We start from the raw sequence: 21,599 nt of genomic DNA on the forward strand, positions 1-21,599 counted from the left end.
AAGCGAATGGGGCTGCGTGAAAAACGCATTGCAACCGCAAGCAAGTGCGGGTGGGATGCGTTTTTCACTGATGGTTGCTAAGAGATGTTGTTTGTAAACCTTCAGTTTTTTATCACGCGTGTGAAAAACGCATCAAAACGCATCGCACCCGCGCGGAAAAAACTGAACAACTGAACGCAATCGCAGACAAAACTGACTGAACTTGCTTGCAAAATAGTGCAATTTTCACTGAACGCACCCTGAACGCATCCGGACCTAATCCGTCACGCTCGTGTGAAACCAGCCTTACACTAGAAATTCATCCACACGCCCCAAAAAATTCTGTGCACTAAAAATTTTGTCTTTGCACCAAAAAAACTGTATAGTCTAAGGTTACGCCTTCTAAAAGTTGGCGTAGTTTCACAGAAGTGCATTTAGGCCATGCCCCTTTGCCATGGGTCAACAAGGGATAATTCAAAAGAAAAGTATATTGAAAATTGCTTGTTTAAATTCACAGAAAACCCAAAAAGCTTATCATACAGGTAACGATTTTCTCAGGGAACAGATAAAACAAAGGGGGACATTTATCAAATTAGATATGTCAGTCGAAAAATTTGTCCATGTGCCAGAATTTTTTCTGTGCACCGAAAATTTTGTCTGAGCACCCAAAAAATTTATAGTCTATGTTTACGCTATCTAAAAGTCGGCATAGTTTGTAATGGGGCAACATTGCAACTTAAGAGCTGAACCCGTATATAAGCAATTTTGTATTATTTTTCTATATATATATGAGTGGATCATAGGAGTATATGCTACATTGCATAGTACCCACTTCCAAAACAGCTTAGGGCAGCTCTATACACTGCCCCTTTGTGTCAGTGACGTCACCGGGCTCACTGCTAGGAGGAAGTCTCTTTCTAGCATAGTGATGTGAAGCCGGTACGTCACCGGCAGTAAACAAACAGACTTTGTGCTGCACGATGGATAGGTCATCAGTATTTAATCCCCTTTAAGGCTACTTAATGACTGAATTTTACACAGAATTATATTACAAAAGTGAAAGCTACATCTAAAGAGTACAACATCCTATTAAATCCTATATGAACAGATAAGATCATGTAACAAATTATATAAGCTATTTTAAATTAGCTACCATTTGATTCATAGCAATTGTTAATAAGTGCAGCACTTTCATTGACTAAACCTTATTATAACGATTAGTTCATAATATAAGTGCTATATTTTCATCAAAAGATGCAGTTGAAAAAGTTAATGGGAAGTTGCAGAGGTAAAGCCAACACCCGTAGTAAGTATAAGGTAAAATATTACTGTGTCTCACCTTTGATGAATTCTCAATTGTGTTCTCTGATCTTATAACTCTTATAGTGAATTGCATATTCAACATAGTCATTATCCCACTGAACGTACTGCTTATTTTAGGAGAAAGGATTTCAAAGTATTCCTCAAAGTTTGATTTTCCAGGAATTTCCTTTCTGTTTAGAAGTCTCTTAACTCCATTACCAACCTGTAACATTTTCATGTCTGTATCAAACATGAAATGAAAAGGAAAGGTCTTGCAAAAGATGGAGGCTGGAATGACCACGTATGATTGTGGTTTGCAAGGAGATAAAGAAGGTTTTGTATTTTTGATCTGCACAGAATACAATATATAAGGTTCCTTGATAAAGTCACTTCCATCGTTGACACGTTGTGGAACCAACTTCACTTCCACTTTAGTTTCATACAAAGTATATGCTGCTGCCTTAATTATTCCAGGTAGAATGAGAGTAGTAATTTTGTTAGGAAAAAAATAATATACGTTTAGGAACTCTGGATCTTTTTCAAGGCACAGAATTGACCCTTCTTGAAGACCACCACCATCTTGTGGTCGGGATTGCCCACACTGCTTCAAGTGGGTGCTAAAACTGTTCAAAAAATCTTTCAACGTCCCTCCAACAACCTCCAAAACATGTTCATCTTCTTCATAACATATTTTGAAGAGCTCCTCACCTAGAGATGCTTTAATATCTTCTACAGGAATACCTAGAATGAGAAAGGTAAGGTTAAATGCAATAGCTATTGTTAGTTTTAACAGTCATGAAGAAGGACATAATCAACACAATCAACATCTTTTTGTAATAAATACAACCCCAGTGATCAGCTAAAGGTGGCCACACACATTAGATCAGTGATGCCCAACCTACGGAAGCTGCGTCATGCAGTGCAACTCCCTGGAAAAAGTCTAAGGCGTACCAATACGCCTTAGACTTTTCCCCCACATTCATCAGCGCAGTGAGCACTGTGAACTGCACAGGTAGCGTAGCGATGCTGCCTGTGCCTGAAATAACCAATAGCAAAGCTCCTTACAGCAAAGAGCTTTGTAATTGGTTGGAATAGGCCCGCGATACAGGACTGGTCAGGCAGGGGAAGCTAGAGGAAGCTGGAATGAGGAGAGGCCGGCTCCAGGGGTGGCTGTAGTAAAGAGAGCGGGGGGCGCTGAGAAACATGACCGGGCCACTGGAGAGGTAAAGAGCCGCGGACTCATGTGACTGGTCCCCGGTGAACCTGCTCCCCCCTCCTCCTATCACCTCACTAGTGACCCTGCTCCCCCTCCTCCTGTCATCTCACTAGTGACCCTGGTCCCCCCTCCTCCTGTCACCACACTAGTGACCCTGCTCCCCCCTCCTCCTGTCACCCCACTAGTGACCCTGCTCCCCCCTCCTCCATCACCTCACTAGTGACCCTGCTCCCCCTCCTCCTGTCATCTCACTAGTGACCCTGGTCCCCCCCTCCTCCTGTCACCACACTAGTGACCCTGCTCCCCCCTCCTCCTGCACCCCACTAGTGACCCTGCTCCCCCCTCCTCCTGTCACCCCACTAGTGACCCTGCTCCCCCTCCTCCTGTCACCTCACTAGGGACCCGGCTCCCCCTCCTCCTGTCACCCCTCACTAGTGACCCTGTTCTCTCTCTCCTGTCACCCGACTAGGACCCTGACTCCACATCCTCCTGTCACCAACTAGTGACCCTGCTTCGCCTCCTCCTGCCTCACCCCACTAGTGACCCGTGCTCTTCCCCATCTCCCTGTCACCTCCACTAGTGTACCCTGGCTCCCCCTCCCTCCTGTCACCTCACTAGTGACCCTGCTCCCCCTCCTCCTGTCACCTCACTAGTGACCCTGCTCCCCTCCTCCTCCTGTTACCTCACTAGTGACCCTGCTCCCTCCTCCTCCTGTCACCTCACTAGTGACCCTGCTCCCTCCTCCTCCTGTCACCCCACTAGTGACCCTGCTCCCTCCTCCTCCTGTCACCCCACTAGTGACCCTTCTCTCCCCTCCTCCTGTCACCTCACTAGTGACCCTGCTCCCCCTCCTCCTGTCACCTCACTAGTGACCCTGCTCCCTCCTCCTCCTCCTGTCACCTCACTAGTGACCCTGCTCCCTCCTCCTCCTGTCACCCCACTAGTGACCCTGCTCCCTCCTCCTCCTGTCACCCCACTAGTGACCCTGCTCCCCCCTCCTCCTGTCACCTCACTAGTGACCCTGCTCCCCCCTCCTCCTGTTACCCCACTTGTGACCCTGCTCCCCCCTCATCCTGTCACCCCACTAGTGACCCTGCTCCCCGTCCTCCTGTCACCCCACTAGTGACCCTGCTCCCCCTCCTCCTGTGACCTCACTAGTGACCCTGCTCCCCCTCCTCCTGTCACCCTACAGGGAAGAAGCTGAACAGATTCCACTGACTATGATGGGATCCATTCAGTTTCGGTTCGGGATCCTGTCTTTTTACTGGACACAAGTGCTGCATATAAGGATTTTTTGTCTGGTCTTTCGACAGAATCTGCAACAGAGGCTCCAAACGCAGCCTCCAACACAGATTTAAAGGCCTATGTATTTTGTATTTTAGCAATGCTCACACGTGCCCCCTCACAGTGCATCAGGGGTCAGTACAGAGATCTCTCCCATCATCTATTTATCCCCAGGACTGTGATTGTGACGAGGGGACATCCTCTGCCTCTGGAAGAAAAGAAGGTTTGTACACAAACATAGAAGAGGATTCTTTACGGTAAGAGCAGTGAGACTATGGAACTCTCTGCCTGAGGAGGTGGTGATGGTGAGTACAATAAAGGAATTCAAGAGGGGCCTGGATGGATTTCTGGAGTGTAATAATATTACAGGCTATAGCTACTAGAGAGGGATCGTTGATCCAGGGAGTTATTCTGATTGACTGATTGGAGTCGGGAAGGAATTTTTTATTCCCCTAAAGTGGGGAAAATTGGCTTCTACCTCACAGTTTTTTTTTTGCCTTCCTCTGGATCAACTTGCAGGATGACAGGCCGAACTGGGTGGACAAATGTCTTTTTTCGGCCTTATGTACTATGTTACTATGTCTAGAGCGGCCCTCAGACAAAAAATGGTTGGGCACCACTGCACTAGATGAAAGATGGCCAAACTCTGTACTATACATCTAATGTGTATAGGATGTAATCATCCTCCCGAAAGCAGATGGAATTCAACTTGCCCAATCCTTTAGATCTCAAGGAAATAAGCCACCACCACAAGTATCTGGCAGTGGCTTATTCACTCTCCCTACTGAGAACACATGCTTACCAGGCCAAGATGCGTGCACATGTGTACTGGGGGAGGTTTAAATGTTCCACCAAACAAATGTTCTGCAGTTTGGGATTCTCAAACACCCTGGATTAGCTGTTGTGGTCTGTATTTCTAAATGTATTATCATATATTAGTGACCATTCAAATCTTTAACTGGGCATATGGAAAGGGCTAAACTTAGACAATCCATTTCAAGAATGGCTAATTTAGTACACAAATAAGATAGTATTGCATATGAGTTAAACAAGGCCTAAAGTGGCTCTGTCATCAGGATCAACCCTATTAAACCAGACATGGCTGGCAAAGCTAATCTTGCTGATTAAAACTATACATTTGTTTTGTCTGTATGTTAAAGAGGACCTTTCACCGATCCTGACATTGTGAACTGAGGCTGGGTTCAGACCTGAGCGTTTTACAGCGCGTTCCTACGCGCTGTAAAACGCTCAACAGGCAAGAACCAATGATTCCCTATGGGAATGGTTCTCACCTGAGCTTTTTACATCGCGTACGATTGCGCTGTAAAACGCCCGACGCCCAAAGAAGTACAGGAGCTTCTTTGGGGCGTCTTGTCGCGCGTTCCCGTACATAGACTTCAGCGGTAACGCGCGACAATGGGCGTTCGCTTGTCTCTGTATGCGCGATTGCAAACACCCGTACAATCGCGCATACAGAGCATACGTTCAAGTACGCTCAGGTCTGAACCCAGTGCAGTATACAGACATGGAGAGTGGCGCCCGGGGATCTTGCTGCACTTACTATTATCCCTGGGCGCCACTCCGTTCTCCCGCTATGCCCTCCGGTATTTTCGGTCACTAAGTTATGGTAGGCGGTCACTAAGTTATGGTAGGCGGAGTCTGCCCTTGTTCGGCTGTAGGGCTGGCCAATCGCAGCGCAGAGCTCACAGACTGGGAGAAAATAACCTCCCAGGCTGTGAGCTCTGCGCTGCGATTGGCCAGCGCTACAGCAGAACAAGGGCAGACTCTGCCTACCATAACTTAGTGACCGAAATCTCCGCCTACCATAACTTAGTGACCGAAGATACCGGAGGGCATAGCGGGAGAACGGAGCGGCGCCCAGGGATAATAGTAAGTGCAGTGAGATCCCCGGGCGCCGCTCTCCATGTCTGTATACTTAGTTCACAATGTCAGGATTGGTGAAAGGTCCTCTTTAAATAGCTGCTGAGAAATCTGTGTTTTTATTCATATGCAAATGAAAAGTTTGAGCATCAGGAGGCAGGTTTGAATCCTTTGAGCACTGCTTTATAACACCCCCTGTGCTCTGCACACTCCCACCTCCCCTTGATTGACAGGGCTAGACATGCTGAGGGAAGAGCTGTATCCTAGCATGTACATATCCTTTACACTATGTACTATAGCTTCACCACAATGAGATCTGCTTAGAAAGCTAATGCACATATTACGGCTTTATTCACAAGCATAATTTCTGATTAGAAAGACACCAGTAATATGTGCTAGCTTTTTAAGCATAGAAAAAACATGCATCTCTATGTGGTTATGCTATAGCTTGGTGGTAAGTTTACGGTTTTGCATGTAGAGAGGGGTGCTCTCAAGCAAACATTGATCTATGAAGATGTGGGGGGTACTTGGGAAGAGATGGCGACCTGGGGGGAGAGACACTATGATTGACAGCTTTCCCCGTACAAACATGTAAACAGAGATTGCTCCCAATCATTCATAGGACCACCCACTGGACTCCTAAGCATACAATGAAATTCTAATGAATAAAATACAAGTTATACAAATTCTTTTTCCTCAAAACTATATATCCATCTGCTCAGCTCCTCTATAATATGCTGTTTGCATTTTGGGCTCATTGTAACAGGTTTCCTTTAACTTGCCAAATACAGCTACCTACAATACATTAATCTGTTTTTTATCTCTGCTCAGTCATCAGTGATGGAAAGCCGGTAATTTCTGGGAGCTTTGTCTTCCTGTGATAATACTGTCGTGGTCCTCTTATCTATCCTACTGCACAGTAGGCGCTCAATACAAATGACAGCATATGTTATTCTCGTAAACAGTCCTTTGCTGCCCTATGCCTGTACATACTCTATACAAGTCAGCAAATTGCAGCACCATGGAGCAGGGGCTTGTCTATAGAGACAATATCTTTCATAATGCAGCCCCTGGGGCAATCAACTGATTCTCCAGGGCCCCCAGGGCAATCTGCCAGGAGAAGTCATGACCAGCCAGACATTTCCTCTGCAGCAATAGGACTGACGGACAGGAGTTCTTCTCATGAGACAACCCCTTTAATAAATCAGCATGCCCCCCCCCCCCCCCCCCCCTGTAACTGATGCTTTGTATGTTCTTCTATATATAAAATAAAACACAAAATGGAGCTTATTTATGGAATCTAATGCAAAATTGAAGTGAATGTTTGGCCCACAAACAGCCAGATTCCAGTTAGTTTAGCCTAGGAAGTCTTCGGTAGTTGATACAGCCAACACATCTTGACCCAGTATGGTCTCTGATGGTTACATTTTGTGCAGAAAATATTACCTGTGGCAATTGATTGGTCTACAACGAGTTTTGCAAAGTCCTCTTTCTCAGCAATTTTTCCACATACTGGTAAAGCAGGCAGCTTGAAAGTAACACACGTAGATCTGCAGACAGAACAATGAGGTGTAGTAATTAGAATCAGTACAATGAACACGTGACAAATATATGAATGTGAACATGAATGTGCCAAACTGTTCGACTGTATTATTTTACAAGTAACACTAATTGATATTAAATTAGAGTTGTTCATTTGAATTGTGTATTCCACCCTTGGCTGAAAAATATTTAAGTGAAGAAATACACGTCTGTAGGACAGAGCCTCAACCTGAGAATGAAAGGGATGCAAAGCAAAGCTAATGTAGCACTGTGTCCCTTCCACAGTTTTAGCCTTGCACAGCGTTGCACTGACCACAAACTGTGTAGAGAATTGCAGCATAGCCTCATTCAAGTAAATGGGGGGACATTACTACTGGAGAGGCACTGAGTGGATATTACTACTGGCGGGACACTATTACTGGGGGGGGGGGGGACATTATTACTGGGGGGCACAATATTACTGGGGGGGGGACATTGTGGGGATGACATTACTACTGGGAAGGCACTGTGGGGCATATTACTGGCAGCACTTGGGATAGTATAAGAGGCATTACTGGAGTCAGCAGGGAGTATTAATACTGGGGCACTATAGGGGGATTTTTTTGTACTGGTGCATTATTATTATTGGGGGCATTATTATTGTTGGAGGCACTATAGGAGACGTTATTAATACTGAGGGCACTATATGGACATTTTTAATAGGTGTACAATGAGGAACTATAGGGGCATTTCTATTACTAAGAGCATTTCATTGACTATTTCTGGGGGCACTACACAGGCATTATTACTGCAAGCACAATGGGGTTATTATTACTATTATTACTGGGATATTTTAGGGGACATAATTATTACTGGTGGGCAATATAGGGGGCATTATCATCGCTAATTGCACTATAGGGGCATTATTACTAGTGGGTGCAATGTACAGGCATTATTAATGGAGGCATTTTAGGGGGCATTATTACTACTAGAGGGGCACTATATAGGAATTATTATTCATGGAGACATTTTAGGGGGCATTATTACTACTATGGGCACTATTTTCTCAGCAGTATAGTATTTGGGGGCATTGGGGACAACTGCAGACACAGTATTGGGGGTGGCAGCAGGATGTGTCACTGTTGAGCAGCAGGATGTGGAGTTCGCGTTGAGAGGGCAGGGAGGATGATGAAAAAGTGAGGAATCTGAGATGTCTGTGTGGCAAACTCTGCAGAGAGACGATGTGTCTGAAAACATTTATCATGGCTGTCTGAGATAAACAGAGAAAATGAGGAAAGAGGTTGTGTACGAAAGTAAAAGGTATGTAGTGCTGCATTCTCCTATATGTTTAGTAGTGCTGTGCAGGTACTATGTGGATGTTAGAGCTGGCTCGCTGCTCTGGCCCCAAAATACTATCTTAGCAGAACCAAATACACAGGATTTGGTTCTGCTGGGACAGTGTATTGTGCTGCACTGTGGTATTTGGTTCTGCTGGGGCAGTATATAGTTCTGCACTATACTATTTGGTTCTGTTAGAGAAGTATCTAGTGTTGCACTGTGGTATTTTGTTCTGTGGGACAGTATATTGTGCTGCACTGTGGTATTTTGTTTTGCTGGGTCAGTATATTGTATTGTGCTGTAGTATTTGGTTGTGCTGGGGCAGTATACAGAACTGCACTGTGCTATTTGGTTCTGTTGCAGAAGTATCTAGTGTTGCACTGTGGTATTTTGTTCTGTGGGACAGTATATTGTGCTGCACTGTGGTATTTTGTTTTGCTGGGTCAGTATATTGTATTGTGCTGTAGTATTTGGTTGTGCTGGGGCAGTATACAGAACTGCACTGTGCTATTTGGTTCTGTTAGAGAAGTATCTAGTGTTGCACTGTGGTATTTTGTTCTGTGGGACAGTATATTGTGCTGCACTGTGGTATTTTGTTTTGCTGGGTCAGTATATTGTATTGTGCTGTAGTATTTGGTTGTGCTGGGGCAGTATACAGAACTGCACTGTGCTATTTGGTTCTGTTGCAGAAGTATATAGTGTTGCACTGTGTTATTTGGTTGCGCTGGGGCAGTATACTGCACTATCTGGTTGTGCTGGAGCAGTATATTGTAATGCACTGTGGCATTTGGTTTTTCTGGGGTAGTATATTAAACCACACTGTAATATTTGGTTCTGTTGGAGTAGTATCTAGTGTTTCACTGTGGTATTTGGTTCTGCTGGGGCAATATATTGTACTGCACTGTGGTATTTGGTTCTGTTCGGGCAGTATATTGTACTGCACTGTGGTATTTGGTTCTGTTGGGGCACTATACAGAACTGCACTGTGCTATTTGGTTCTGTTAGAGAAGTATCTAGTGTTGCACTGTGGTATTTGGTTCTGTTAGAGAAGTATCTAGTGTTGCACTGTGGTATTTGGTTCTGTGGGACAGTATATTGTGCTGCACTGTGGTATTTTGTTTTGCTGGGTCAGTATATTGTATTGTGCTGTAGTATTTGGTTGTGCTGGGGCAGTATACAGAACTGCACTGTGCTATTTGGTTCTGTTGCAGAAGTATATAGTGTTGCACTGTGTTATTTGGTTGCGCTGGGGACAAGAATAGGACCTATTTTTTTGCGGAAACGGAAGCACGGATGCAGAAGTGCGGATCCGTAAATGCGGACAGCACATTCCGGCCCAATTGAAAATGAAAGGGTCTGCACCCGTTCTGCAAAATTGCGGAACAGATGCGGACCCATTTTGCAGGACGTGTGAATGGCCTTATAGGGGAAGTTCAGTTCTGGCGTCTTATGAACAAACAGGGTTGTTACAGCCAGTCTAACCCCGTTAAAGACTAGGTCTTCACATCATATGAAAGACTGAAAATCACAATGCTATACCACTTCAGTTATTTCCTATTTGGGAAAAAAGTCACACGTGAACTTGCAAAAGTTCCCACTGTGTCTAACTTCTAGTGATAGCTGCAAGGTGGCTTATAATTTCCCCGGAGGGATTGATTGGAGTCACATCATAACTCAAATTTTATTGCAACTGTCAGTCATCGTGTAGCCTTAGCCACCTGATAATATATTATAGAATTTCCATCACTCTACCTTCATGCTAGAATTGAAAATGGTTTTCATGATGTTAAGAGTGATTTCTCACCCCACCAAATCCTAATCACCTGGGATCTGGTGAAGACAAGAGCCAGTATTTGTATTACTATGCGCAGATGACTAAGTAAATTATGAGAGTGCCCTGCGCAGCAGACAAGGCTGTCTTGTCATATAGAAATGCCTTACTGCAGTCAAGTCTGAAACATCTCAGTAGAAGACAGCACAATCTCCCCACTCCAGGTCTCATTTAAACACTAAAGGCCAAGGAATCCCAGGACTAAAAGGCAGCATTTGGTTGAATCATATAAGAAATGACTAGATGAGACTTTGGATGTCTTTCTACCTTCCCTGGAATGAACTTTTTAGCCAGTCACATACTTCAGCTGGCACGTTTCTTATGGGAATATCATAATATTCAAATAACAATTTCCACCAAGTTGAAGGGCGTCTGTCAGCAGATTTGTACCTATGAAACTGGCTGACCATGCTTTTGTGTGGTCCCATGTTCATATGTGCCTGCATTGCTGAGAAAAATGATGCTTTAATATATGAAAATGAGCCTCTAGCAGCAACAGGAACGTTACCATTACTCCTACAGGCTATGCTATGTCGCACCCTCTGCAGTTTGATTGACAGGACTAAAGATTGAAAATGTAATCATGTCTGGCCCTGTCAATTAGAGTGAAGAGGACGCGGCAGTTGCAGAGAAAGCAGAGCCTCTAGGTGTAACGGAAACGCCCCTATTGCTCCTAGAGGCTCATTGGCATATGTTACAACTTGATTTTTCTCAGCAATGGGGGCGCGCATGAACACAGATGCCTTCAGCTGTCATACGCACAGGCAACAGGTCAGCTAGTTTTATAGGTATGAATCTGCTGACATATGCCCCTTAAAGGGACACTGACAGGCCTTCTGAGCATAATTAGCTCTTTATATGCCCCCCTAGGTCTTATAATAAGTTTCCAATTCATATAAGTATTATCCCTGTGCGCATTGTAAAACGTTAAAAATAATCTTTATAATCACCTGTCCTTTCTGCCCAAGGGGCGTTCTTTGTGCCACATTTGTGCCCACCCGCATCCCAACTGCCGGATCCTTAGACACGCCCATCTCATTAGTATTCACTTCGCTGGGCGGTATTTTCCTGTCCCCGACATTCGGAGATCCTGCGCATGCGCCCGGCACCCTCGCTCGTCGGGATCACATTGCGCCAAGTGAATACTAATGAGATGGGCGTGTCTAAGGATCCGGCAGTTGGGACGCGGCTGGGCACAAATGTGGCACAAAGAACGCCCCTTGGGCAGAAAGGACAGGTGATTATAAAGATTATTTTTAACGTTTTACAATGCGCACAGGGATAATACTTTTATGAATTGGCCTGTCAGTGTCCTTTTAAAGGAAATTGAGAAACTTAAAGAGGTTGCCCCATTTCAAGAGGAAACCTGACAACTCAGGGGATCAACCAAATATAGAAAATATGATTATCTGACAGACCCCACACCGCTCTGTCTTCCCAGTCGATATGAAGTCACTGCTTCAGCAGAGAAAAGATAAGTAAACATCTATTCTTTACTGCAGGTCAATCCTCTGAGTTGTAAGGGTTTTCACCTGAAACCAGACACCCCCGCAGAAGACCAACAGTACAGTTGTTTTATAATATATCTTAGCAGGAAAAAATACCTTGTTCTAGAGTTATCAGCTGATTTCTTACTTTCCCACTTTTCTAAACTAACTTTCTCTCTCTGAAAATTGTGACACATCCATCTTGTGCAATCAGGACGGTGTGCCTGTTCACTAAAGGATTAGATTACATTATCATAGACGTCTATGGGGAGGAAGTGCAGAAGGAAACAGAGATATACACATCACAGGAATGCTTCAGTGAATTTCACACCTAATAGAGTTATATCCCGAGTGTTTTTCCACAGCCGTACTGTCCATTACTTACAGCATAGGAAATGTTGTACAGTATATGTGCTTCCTAATTAGTGACAGGAAACAGGATCTGCTGACTGTGTATTCTGCATCTACTCTTCACCGAGCAGCTCAGAAACAACTGATAATTAAAAAGGCAGCATGCAAAGGAGAAAACTGCTAAAAAAATGTCAGATACATCTCACATATGGTCAGACGTGGTGCTAATACTGATGTATACAATTATTGCAGATTATTTTGAAATGTTATCTGAAATGACTGGTACGATTTACATTTTACGGTCTTGACTGCTGAGTGGTACATTTGATTTTGTAAAAGCCCTTACTTATTGTCTTTTCACTCCCCTTCCCACACACTGGTCTGCCCAATTACAGTTTGCTGAGGCAGGAAGGGACCATACTGTATTGAAACAACTGTGTTTGGACTATGTGACTTTAGAGGGAGGAGCTTTTGAGGTGTTTTTTTTAAGGCTGCAATTGAGCTACAGTCACAGTCATGATCTTGTTTTAAAGCTGCCAATATATGCTTTAAAACAAGATCAGGATTCTGCTGCCGTAAAACCCCCAGTGAGGGCTACATACATATCAACATGGATTCTATATGTGGAATGCTTTGTTGTATGGCAGAAAGCACCACAATCCTGGTCTTGTTTAAAAGCTTACATTTTCAGCTCAAAAGCAAGATCAAGATCGCAGCTAGCCTGAGATTTTTAAAGCAGCCTTCCCCCCTCAGCTGGTTGTGATCTCAGCCAGTGTGATAATGGAGAAGGGGGTCCAGAAGAGATATAGATCCTGTATTCCTGTGTGAATGTACATGTCCCAAGTGGGGGGGGGGGGCACCATGGGCTTCTGTGCATGTTAATAATCCCCCCATCAATCAGACAGCATACATGTTCTCTGATTAGAACATATGGAGGATTTTTTTCACCCAGAAAATGTATGAGAAGATCACGGCATCAAATAAGTCGTACCGAACACTTGTACCTCCCCCCCCCCCCCGACTCAAATATCAATAGAGTTTCCATTTACACTGTCCCTATCGTGTCCATATCTGATCTTTAGCATAAAATTGTCATGCCCTGCTCAGGTTATGTGCGGAGGTCTGCCAGGTTAGCAGCACGTGTGTAACCTTTTGTTTTTGTTTTGGAGTTGAGCTGTATCCGCCTCCCTTCAGGTGCACTGGGTGAGGTCGTTAGTATGAGTTTAAATTACGCCCACTTCCAGTGTCCTGTGCGGGTTATAGCTTCTGTCTTGTTCAGAGGAAGGAAGGATTTGCTGTTCCTGCTCAGTAACAAGATAAGTCGGTTTTGTTTTTCTTGTGGTTGTCTGTCTAGGCTGTTAGACGCCTGTCCCCTCCAGGTCCTGAGGGAGCAGGCTGCCTCTTTCCCCCTTTCACCATCTTAGGGATTTTAGCGAATCTTCAGCTTAGGCACGCGGACACGTTTATTCCCACCTTTAGGGTCTGAACGTGGGCATAGAAGTCTAGGGAGAGCTGGTAGGGATTTGTCATGAGGTGACCTTTATCCCCAGCTTCTTGCCTAGACACTTGTTTGTGTGGTCTTCTGTGTATCTTGTATCCTGTCCAGCGTGACAAAAATATGCACAATACTTCTGTAGCAATACCCATTACATGCTGCAGTAATAGTAATAAGAAGTATTTTATACATAATTTTAAACAAGACAGGAAAATTAAAGAAAAAGAAGTGTCGCAAAACACAAATAAACAAAACATTAGTGTCAAAAAACAAAGCCAAACCACCAAAAGCACACCCCTTTTTCCCTTGTAAACTTGGCTGGTATTTTCTGGTGGGAAAGGAGGCAACTCTAGATAACACATATAATACATACATTTGCCATCATCATAATTGTACTGACCCACAGAATAATGTTATCATGTTACTTATAGCACTCAGGGAACTTTGTAAAAATAAATCCCTCCAAATAAATGTTGAAGTTGCTGAGTATCAACATAGTAATCAACAAAAGTTTTTTAATACATTATATGTACCAGAAAATGGTTCCTATAAAAACTACAACTGTTCCTCCAAAATTCAAGGTCTCATACAGCTAAATTGAAAGAAAAAGTTATGACTTTGAGACCTCAGAGGAAGAAAAATATTACTCTGGTCTCGAGGCTAAAATCAGACATGTTACTAAGGGGTTAAAATGGAGTTGTGCGGCAGTATATTTATTTGAGACTTTCGTGTGACTGCCAGGTGGTTAAATCACAGATGATTCCAGTGGACAGTGCGCAATATCTGCTGCACCACTAAGAGTTGTCTATGAATTGCTACAGAATAAGGTACTAGAAAACTACTCTCCAGTCATAACCTGAAAAATTATATTTACAGGTAAGTCAGTACCTACTGGAGGTGATTGTCTGCTATCTTTTTTTCTCAGATCTTGCTACTTGGCCCTCAGCTTAGATGTGATCTAGGACTACAGTGTAGCTGCAGTGCCTACAAGGAGTCTAAGGTAGTCTGGGTCACACCCTCTGTTTCATCAATGGATCACACTGCTGTCCTCTCCCCTCTTGTCCTGTAGCCCTGCCTCCTCAGACTAGCTTCTGTGTATAAGCACACATCTATCACAGGCTCAACAGAGAGATTGCATGGAGAACTGATTTATATTACAGCAAGGACAGAAGGATTATAGAGAACAGATTACTAAACAATCATTGAGAAACGATTAACAGCTAACTGATGCACACATATTGAGGAGAATGACTCTTAGTAATGAGAAGCCTGGTGTATTGCTAGAATTAGGCTCCTTAAGACTTAGCATTAAAGTAGCTGTCCGCTTTTTATTATTGATTACCTATCAGGATAGATCATCAATATCAGATCGGCGGGGGTGGACAGCTGTTTGAAGAGAAGGCAGCAATCATACGAACTCTACCTTCACTGCTCTGTTTACCTCCTTGTCGCAGCAGTTGCAGAGGTGAGCAGATGTAATTACAAGTATGACGTCCCCATTAACTTCTACGTTCAAGTGAATACTAAAGAGCTGTCCCATGTCATTTCATGTCCCACTTTTTTTTTTTTTTATGAAACACCTGTGAGGACAAAGCGCTAATTACATGCCTCGAAAAATCCATAGAGGGCTATCACTTTCAAAATGGATTCACCTTTCGGGGGTATACTGGTACCTCAGGGTCTCGTGAAATGCAACATGGTACCAAAAAACATTCCAGTGAAGTCTTCCCTCCGAAAGCAATATGTCACCCTTCCCTTCTGAGCCCTCACGTGTGCTGATACAGCAGTTTATGACCACATATGGGGTGTTGCTGTATTCAGGTGAAAATGGCTAAGAAATTGTGAGGTGCTTTTTCTCCTATTACCCTTTGTGAAAATGAAAGAATTGGAGTTAAATCAACATTTTATTGCCCCAAAAAATGTAATATTTCATTTCATGGCCAAGTGTTTCTAGATTCTGTGAAATGCCAGTTGAGTCATAGAACTCACAAAATGGGGTAACTTTTGGGGAGTTTTCACTGTAGGGGTATCTCATGGTCTCTTCTATTATGACATGGCACCCAAAAACCATTTCAGCAAAATCTGCCCTAAAAAAAGATATGGTGCTCCTTCCCTTCTGAGCCCTCCCATGCCCCCCAGCAACTAATGACCACATGTTTTTTTTTTTTGTAAACTTCAGAATCAGGGGTATAAATATTGAGGTTTGTTTTACTGTTAACCCTTCCTGTCTTAAAGGAAAAGTGGATTAAACCGGAAAATCTACAAAATAAAATTTAAAAATTTCACCTCCATTTTGCTTTAATTCCTGTGGAACACATAAAGGGTTAACACAGTGTGTAAAATGAGTTGTGAATAATTTGAGGGGTGTACTTTCTAAAATGGGATAATTTCAGGTTTTTTTTAAACCATTTTAGCAGCTATATGCCTATACAAATGTGCAATGGGCCCTGAAATATTTTAAAATAAAATCTGTGCCCTGAGAGAAACTGGGTGAAATTTCCTTTTGGGCCCTGCCATATGTCCCAACAAAGGACTAGGGCCACAACGGGAATATTTCTGAAAATGGGAGATGTAGGGTGATAAAATATGGGGTGCATTTCTTCATTTTTATAAGCAATGTGTAAAAAAAATCTGTCATTAAAAAGGACACATTTGTAGAAAAAATAAAAATTTGTTCACTTGCTTTTTTAATTTCTACCCAAAAAAACTAACACTTTGGAACCAAAATACTCACTACACCATTAGGCCTCTTGCAAACGGCCGTATGCCCTCCGAGATATATACGGTCCATGAGTGGGCCATATGTATTGTGCACATGGGAGCACAATACATCACAGATTACAATGATGCTGTGCACACCGGGCCTCCTGCACTCACATGATCTTATGAGTGCAGGACAATAGTCCCGCGGGCGGCCCAACAATCACAGCATCATTGTAATCTATGATGCTGTGTGCTCCCGTGCGCACGATCAATGCCACTCTGGGACATATGGCCCGCTCACCGACCGTATATCTCGGAGGGCACATACAGTCATGTGCAAGAGGCCTTAGATGAGTATGCTAAGGGTTCTAGTATTCAAAATGTTGTCACTTTGGTGATTTTCAATCATTCTGACACCTGTGTGCCTCCGCAAACTTGGTTTGGTGCAGGAGAACATACTGTATTTCAAAATTTAAAAAATTTAGTTAAAAGTAAAAAAAAATTGTAAGCCATCTAAACTGTTCAAAAATGTAAAACGTTTTTTCAACAGTGCTTCTAAAATAAAGTAAACATATGGAAATATATATCTGATAACATTTTGTATAGTATGTATGTAGATATGTGACATATTGCAGTTAAAGATAAGAAAAATGTTTTTTTTAATCACCATCAATTTTTATGTTTTTAGTAAATATATGCAAATTGTATTGGTCTAATTAGTCTAATAAAGTACAACATGTGAGGAAAAAACTACCGGTATGTCCGAATTGGCTGTGGAATATATTTAATTGCGTTTTCAGGCCTGGTCATTAAAGGGTTAAAATATCATTGGAAATAATTTGTGTGGTGTGTATAGGGAGAAAAAAAAACCTCTCCATCTAGCTAAATTCCAATGCAAATTGCGGAAGGCACACGGGCAGCTTCTGTTTTTTGCAGATCCGAGGTTTGCGGACTGCAAAAAAACGAAACGGTCGTGTGCATGAGGCCTAAGGGACATACACTCCCATTATTTTTCTTGCAAAGTATGATTGTTATTAGATATTCATTCACACTCCTGTAATTCATCTGTAAGGTTTTTATTTATTGAAAAAAAGAGTGTCAATATATTTAAGTCACTTTTTTATGCAAATGTTTTTTTTTTTCAATACGTAGCTTGTTTTAAAGAAGCTGTACAGGTACTGTTTTTAGCCAACAGAAGTCAATGGGTTGAATTTAAAACGCATGTTTCGTATTTGTCTAGTTTATGTACACACATTTGTTCATCAGTATCTCAGCAACATTAGAAAGGCAATAAAACAGCTGAACATCTTTTCAAATAAATAAACAAAAATGGGTAAAAAAATTGGCAACTTATAGCAAAAAAAAAAAAAATTGATACAACACAGAACCAAGAAACAAATCGTACGGCTTTGTTCACATCACCGTTCAGCCTTTCCGTTCTCCTGTACCGTTTAGGGGCAGGAGAACGGAAAGGACGGATAAGCACATAACTGACACCAAACTGAGTCAAACGGAGCCCTTAGGACCCCATAGACCAGTGTTGGCGAACCTATGGCACAGGTGCCAGAGGTGGCACTCAGAACCCTCTCTGTGGGCACCCCCACCCTGGAAAAAATCTATGGTGTACCAATATGCCTTAGACTTTTCCTGCCATTCATCAGCGCATTGCGAACTATGAACAGCGCAGGCAGTGCACTGAATGTAGGCAGGATATTATAGCTAAGTGATAAAGTACATGGAAGATATACTATATTGGACTGTAGTATTTATGTTAACTTGCTATGTTGGCACTTTGCGATAAATTAGTGGGTTTTGGGTTGTAGTTTGGGCACTCTGTCTCTAATAGGTTCGCCATCACTGCCATAGACTATAATGGGGTCCGTTATGTTTCCGCTCAGAAGATGATTTTTAAGCGGAGACAAAAGTCCTGTGTGCACAACTTCTGTCTCCGCTTAAAAATCATCTTCTGAGCGGAAATATAATGGACCCCATTAAAGTCTATGGGGTCCTCAGGCTTCATTTGACTCAGGTTGGTGTCAGTTATGTGCTTATCCGTCCTTCTGCCCCTAAACGGTACAGGAGAACGGAAAGGCTGAACGGTGATGTGAACGTAGCCTAAAATGAATTCCATTTGTCTGAACTGCATTTTTATACGCAAGTTTAAGGGAGTACTTATGCATGCAGATCTGGGAAGAGTTCCTTAATTCTATCAGCTATCTTAAGGGGGTTGTGCAAGAATGGGGGAGTTTATGTCAAACTCCCCCACTTGACTGGACCTGTAAATGAAAGATTACTTGCATGCTTCCTGGAGTTGGCTCTCAGCTCCTTCTCCTCCGTGCATGAGATGCTCCACTGGGCTTCCTTGCTGTAAATATCCGATTTGATATCGCTGCAGGCAATCCCTGGCCGAGGTGGTGGCCAGCTTCCCTTCCGTCATGACAAATGGTCACATGAAGCAAAGGGATCCAGTCTTCGTCGTGGGCAGTGATCGGCTCCGATGATATCAGATGTTTACAATGAAGGACCCCAGCAGAGCATCAGAGGAGAAGGAGCTGGGAGCCAGCGCCAGGAAGCAGGTAAGTCATCTTCCTTTTACAGGTTAGGCTTAGGCGGTTAGGCACCAGAAACCAGGACTGCTGGGCTTTTTAATTTTGTGAAATATCACGTTCAATAGAAAGGGAGAATTCAACAGTATGTGCAGTATATGAAAAACTCACACATTAGATATACACTTCGGACAGAGAGGTCAAGTAAAAGAGGGATTCATTTTTTGCATGCCACAACAAACCCTTTGATACTGTTCCAACACATAACATGCCATCACGTAGATGATTATTCATTTCATTAGATCCACAATAATGCTTATGAGGCAGCTGCAAAATATTGCAAGCACTCACCATGCCGGCCGCTTTTTAATATGATTAGTTTTAGCTCAGATGGTTCTGAAAGACAGGTCATTATTTGGAGAATTAAGAGGACTTTTACAGGACTATTTATATCCTGGCTGTATACAACAAAAACGCTAGGGAACAGAAGGCGCACGGGGAAGGTCTGAACTCTGCGTCCTGGAATGCCTTCATTGCCAAAATGAAATCAATCTAGGCCACAGCCAATAGAAAGAGTAATTGTAGCTTACCTGGTGGTCGGGTACTTTGCCTTCAGTCTTGAAACTGTTCTCTGAAGAGCAAGATTCAGCCTTTCAAACTGCAAAACAGGCATTAGTGCAGATAAGTGATATCATCAATGACACGCTGGAAAGTAATTTTTGGCTTTTTTTTTATTAGCACAAATTAGGGTGGGTTTACTTCACGTTTTTGTCATGCTTTTGACATACACAAAAAAATGTATACATTAACCCCTTCCCAATATGTCAGGTCTTTAAAGATGGCGCCCACTCCAGAGCGGAGTGAGCGCCATAGCAGCCGGTTTCTTGCTGTTTCAATTATTGCGATCGGGGGTAATGGCGACCACAGACAATTATCCCTTCAAATGCCGTGGTCAAATGTGACCACAGCTTGTAAGGGGGCTAAAACCCGGAAGCGAGTGTTTGCGGGTCAGGTGCACTTTTCCCGAGAGATATCGGGAAAATAATGAGCCTGAGGCTGAGTTCACACGGGCGAGATTTCCGCGCGGGTGCAATGCAGTAGGTGAACGCATTGCACCTGCACTGAATCCTGACCCATTCATTTCAATGGGGCTGTGCACATGAGCATTTTTTTTCATGCATCACTTCTGCAATGCTTTAAAATCGCAGCATGTTCTATATTCTGCGTTTTTCACGCAGCCCTGGCTCCATAGAAGTGAATGGGGCTGCGTTAATAACGCATTGCATCTGCAAGCAAGTGCGGATGCAATGCGTTTTTCACTGATGGTTGCTAGGAGATGTTGTTTGTAAACCTTCAGTTTTTTATCACGCTCGTGAAAAACGCATCAAAACGCATTGCATCCGCGCGGAAAAAACTGAACAACTAAACGCAATTGCAGCCAAAACTGACTGAACTTGCTTGCAAAATGGTGCGAGTTTAACTGAACGCACCCTGAACGCATCTGGACCAAATCTGTCACGCTCGTGTGAACTCAGCCTAAGGGTCCATTCACACGTCCGTTTTTTCTTTCCTGATCTGTTCCGTTTTTTCAGGAACAGATCTGGACCAGATCTGGACCCATTCATTTTCAATGGGTCCTGAAAAAAATCTGACATTGTGCTGTCCGTTTTTTTTCAGGACCCATTGAAAATAAATGGGTCCAGATCTGGTCCAGATCTGTTCCTGAAAAAACGGAACAGATCAGGAAAGAAAAAACGGACGTGTGAATGGACCCTAAGGCTTCATGCACACGGACTTTTTTTTGCGGTCCGCAAAAACGGTTTCCGTTGTTCCGTCATCCGTGTCCGTTTTTTCTTCCGCGGGTCTTCCTTGATTTTTGGAGGATCCACGGACATGAAAAATGAAAAAAAAAATCTAAGTCAAGTTTGCCTTTGAAATGATAGGAAAAAACGAACACAGATCACGGACACGGACGCGGATGACAATCTTGTGTGCATCTGTGATTTTTCACGGACCCATTGACTTGAATGGATCCGTGAACCGTTGTCCGTGAAAAAAATAGGACAGGTCATATTTTTTTCATGAACTGGAAACACGGATCACGGGCACGGATGCCAAACGGTGCATTTTCCGATTTTTCCACGGACCCATTGAAAGTCAATGGGTCTGTGGAAAAAAACTGAACAACGGCCACGAATGCACACAACGGTCGTGTGCATGAGGCCTAAGCCTGTACTACGCTTACAGGCTCATTATTAGTATATCCCAGTTCAGGCCAGCAAGTGGCAGCACTGAATCGGTATATAGCGATTTCTGTACAGAACAATGGAACAAATTCCATTATCCTGTACAAGTTGCAATCTCACAGTTACAAGTTATTATCCACTTGGGCACCTAGCAAAATGTTTAAAAAAAAGTTTTGAAAAATATAAATATATATATATATATATATATATATAAAATTTCAAATCACCCTCTTTCCCTAAAATCAAAATACACAATTTAAAAAATAACATCATGGGCATTACTGCAGGCAAAAACACCTGTACTATTAAAATCTAAAAAAAAAAGTTATTCCATACGGTGAATGGAATACAATTTGACAAAATAAAGCAGCGCTCACCTGTGTGCATAATTTACGAAGCACGGACACGTCCAGAACAAA

At 43.1% G+C, this 21,599-nt stretch overlaps 1 protein-coding gene across 2 annotated transcripts in view; it reads right to left on the reverse strand.

Moving 5' to 3' along the window:
- Nucleotides 1-21,599, reverse strand: part of GUCY1A1 (guanylate cyclase 1 soluble subunit alpha 1) — a 108,291-nt gene that overhangs the window by 56,355 nt on the left and 30,337 nt on the right. For both annotated transcript variants that reach the window (XM_044300186.1, XM_044300188.1), the window contains exons 2-4: nucleotides 19,525-19,592; nucleotides 7,109-7,212; nucleotides 1,319-2,022 (exon numbers count right to left, since the gene is read on the reverse strand). In XM_044300186.1, the coding sequence (XP_044156121.1) occupies nucleotides 1,319-2,022; nucleotides 7,109-7,212; nucleotides 19,525-19,592 (876 nt within the window). The remainder of the gene's footprint in view (nucleotides 1-1,318; nucleotides 2,023-7,108; nucleotides 7,213-19,524; nucleotides 19,593-21,599) is intronic.

This window comes from Bufo gargarizans, chromosome 1, assembly GCF_014858855.1.
Source record: "Bufo gargarizans isolate SCDJY-AF-19 chromosome 1, ASM1485885v1, whole genome shotgun sequence".
Lineage (NCBI taxonomy): Eukaryota > Metazoa > Chordata > Amphibia > Anura > Bufonidae > Bufo > Bufo gargarizans.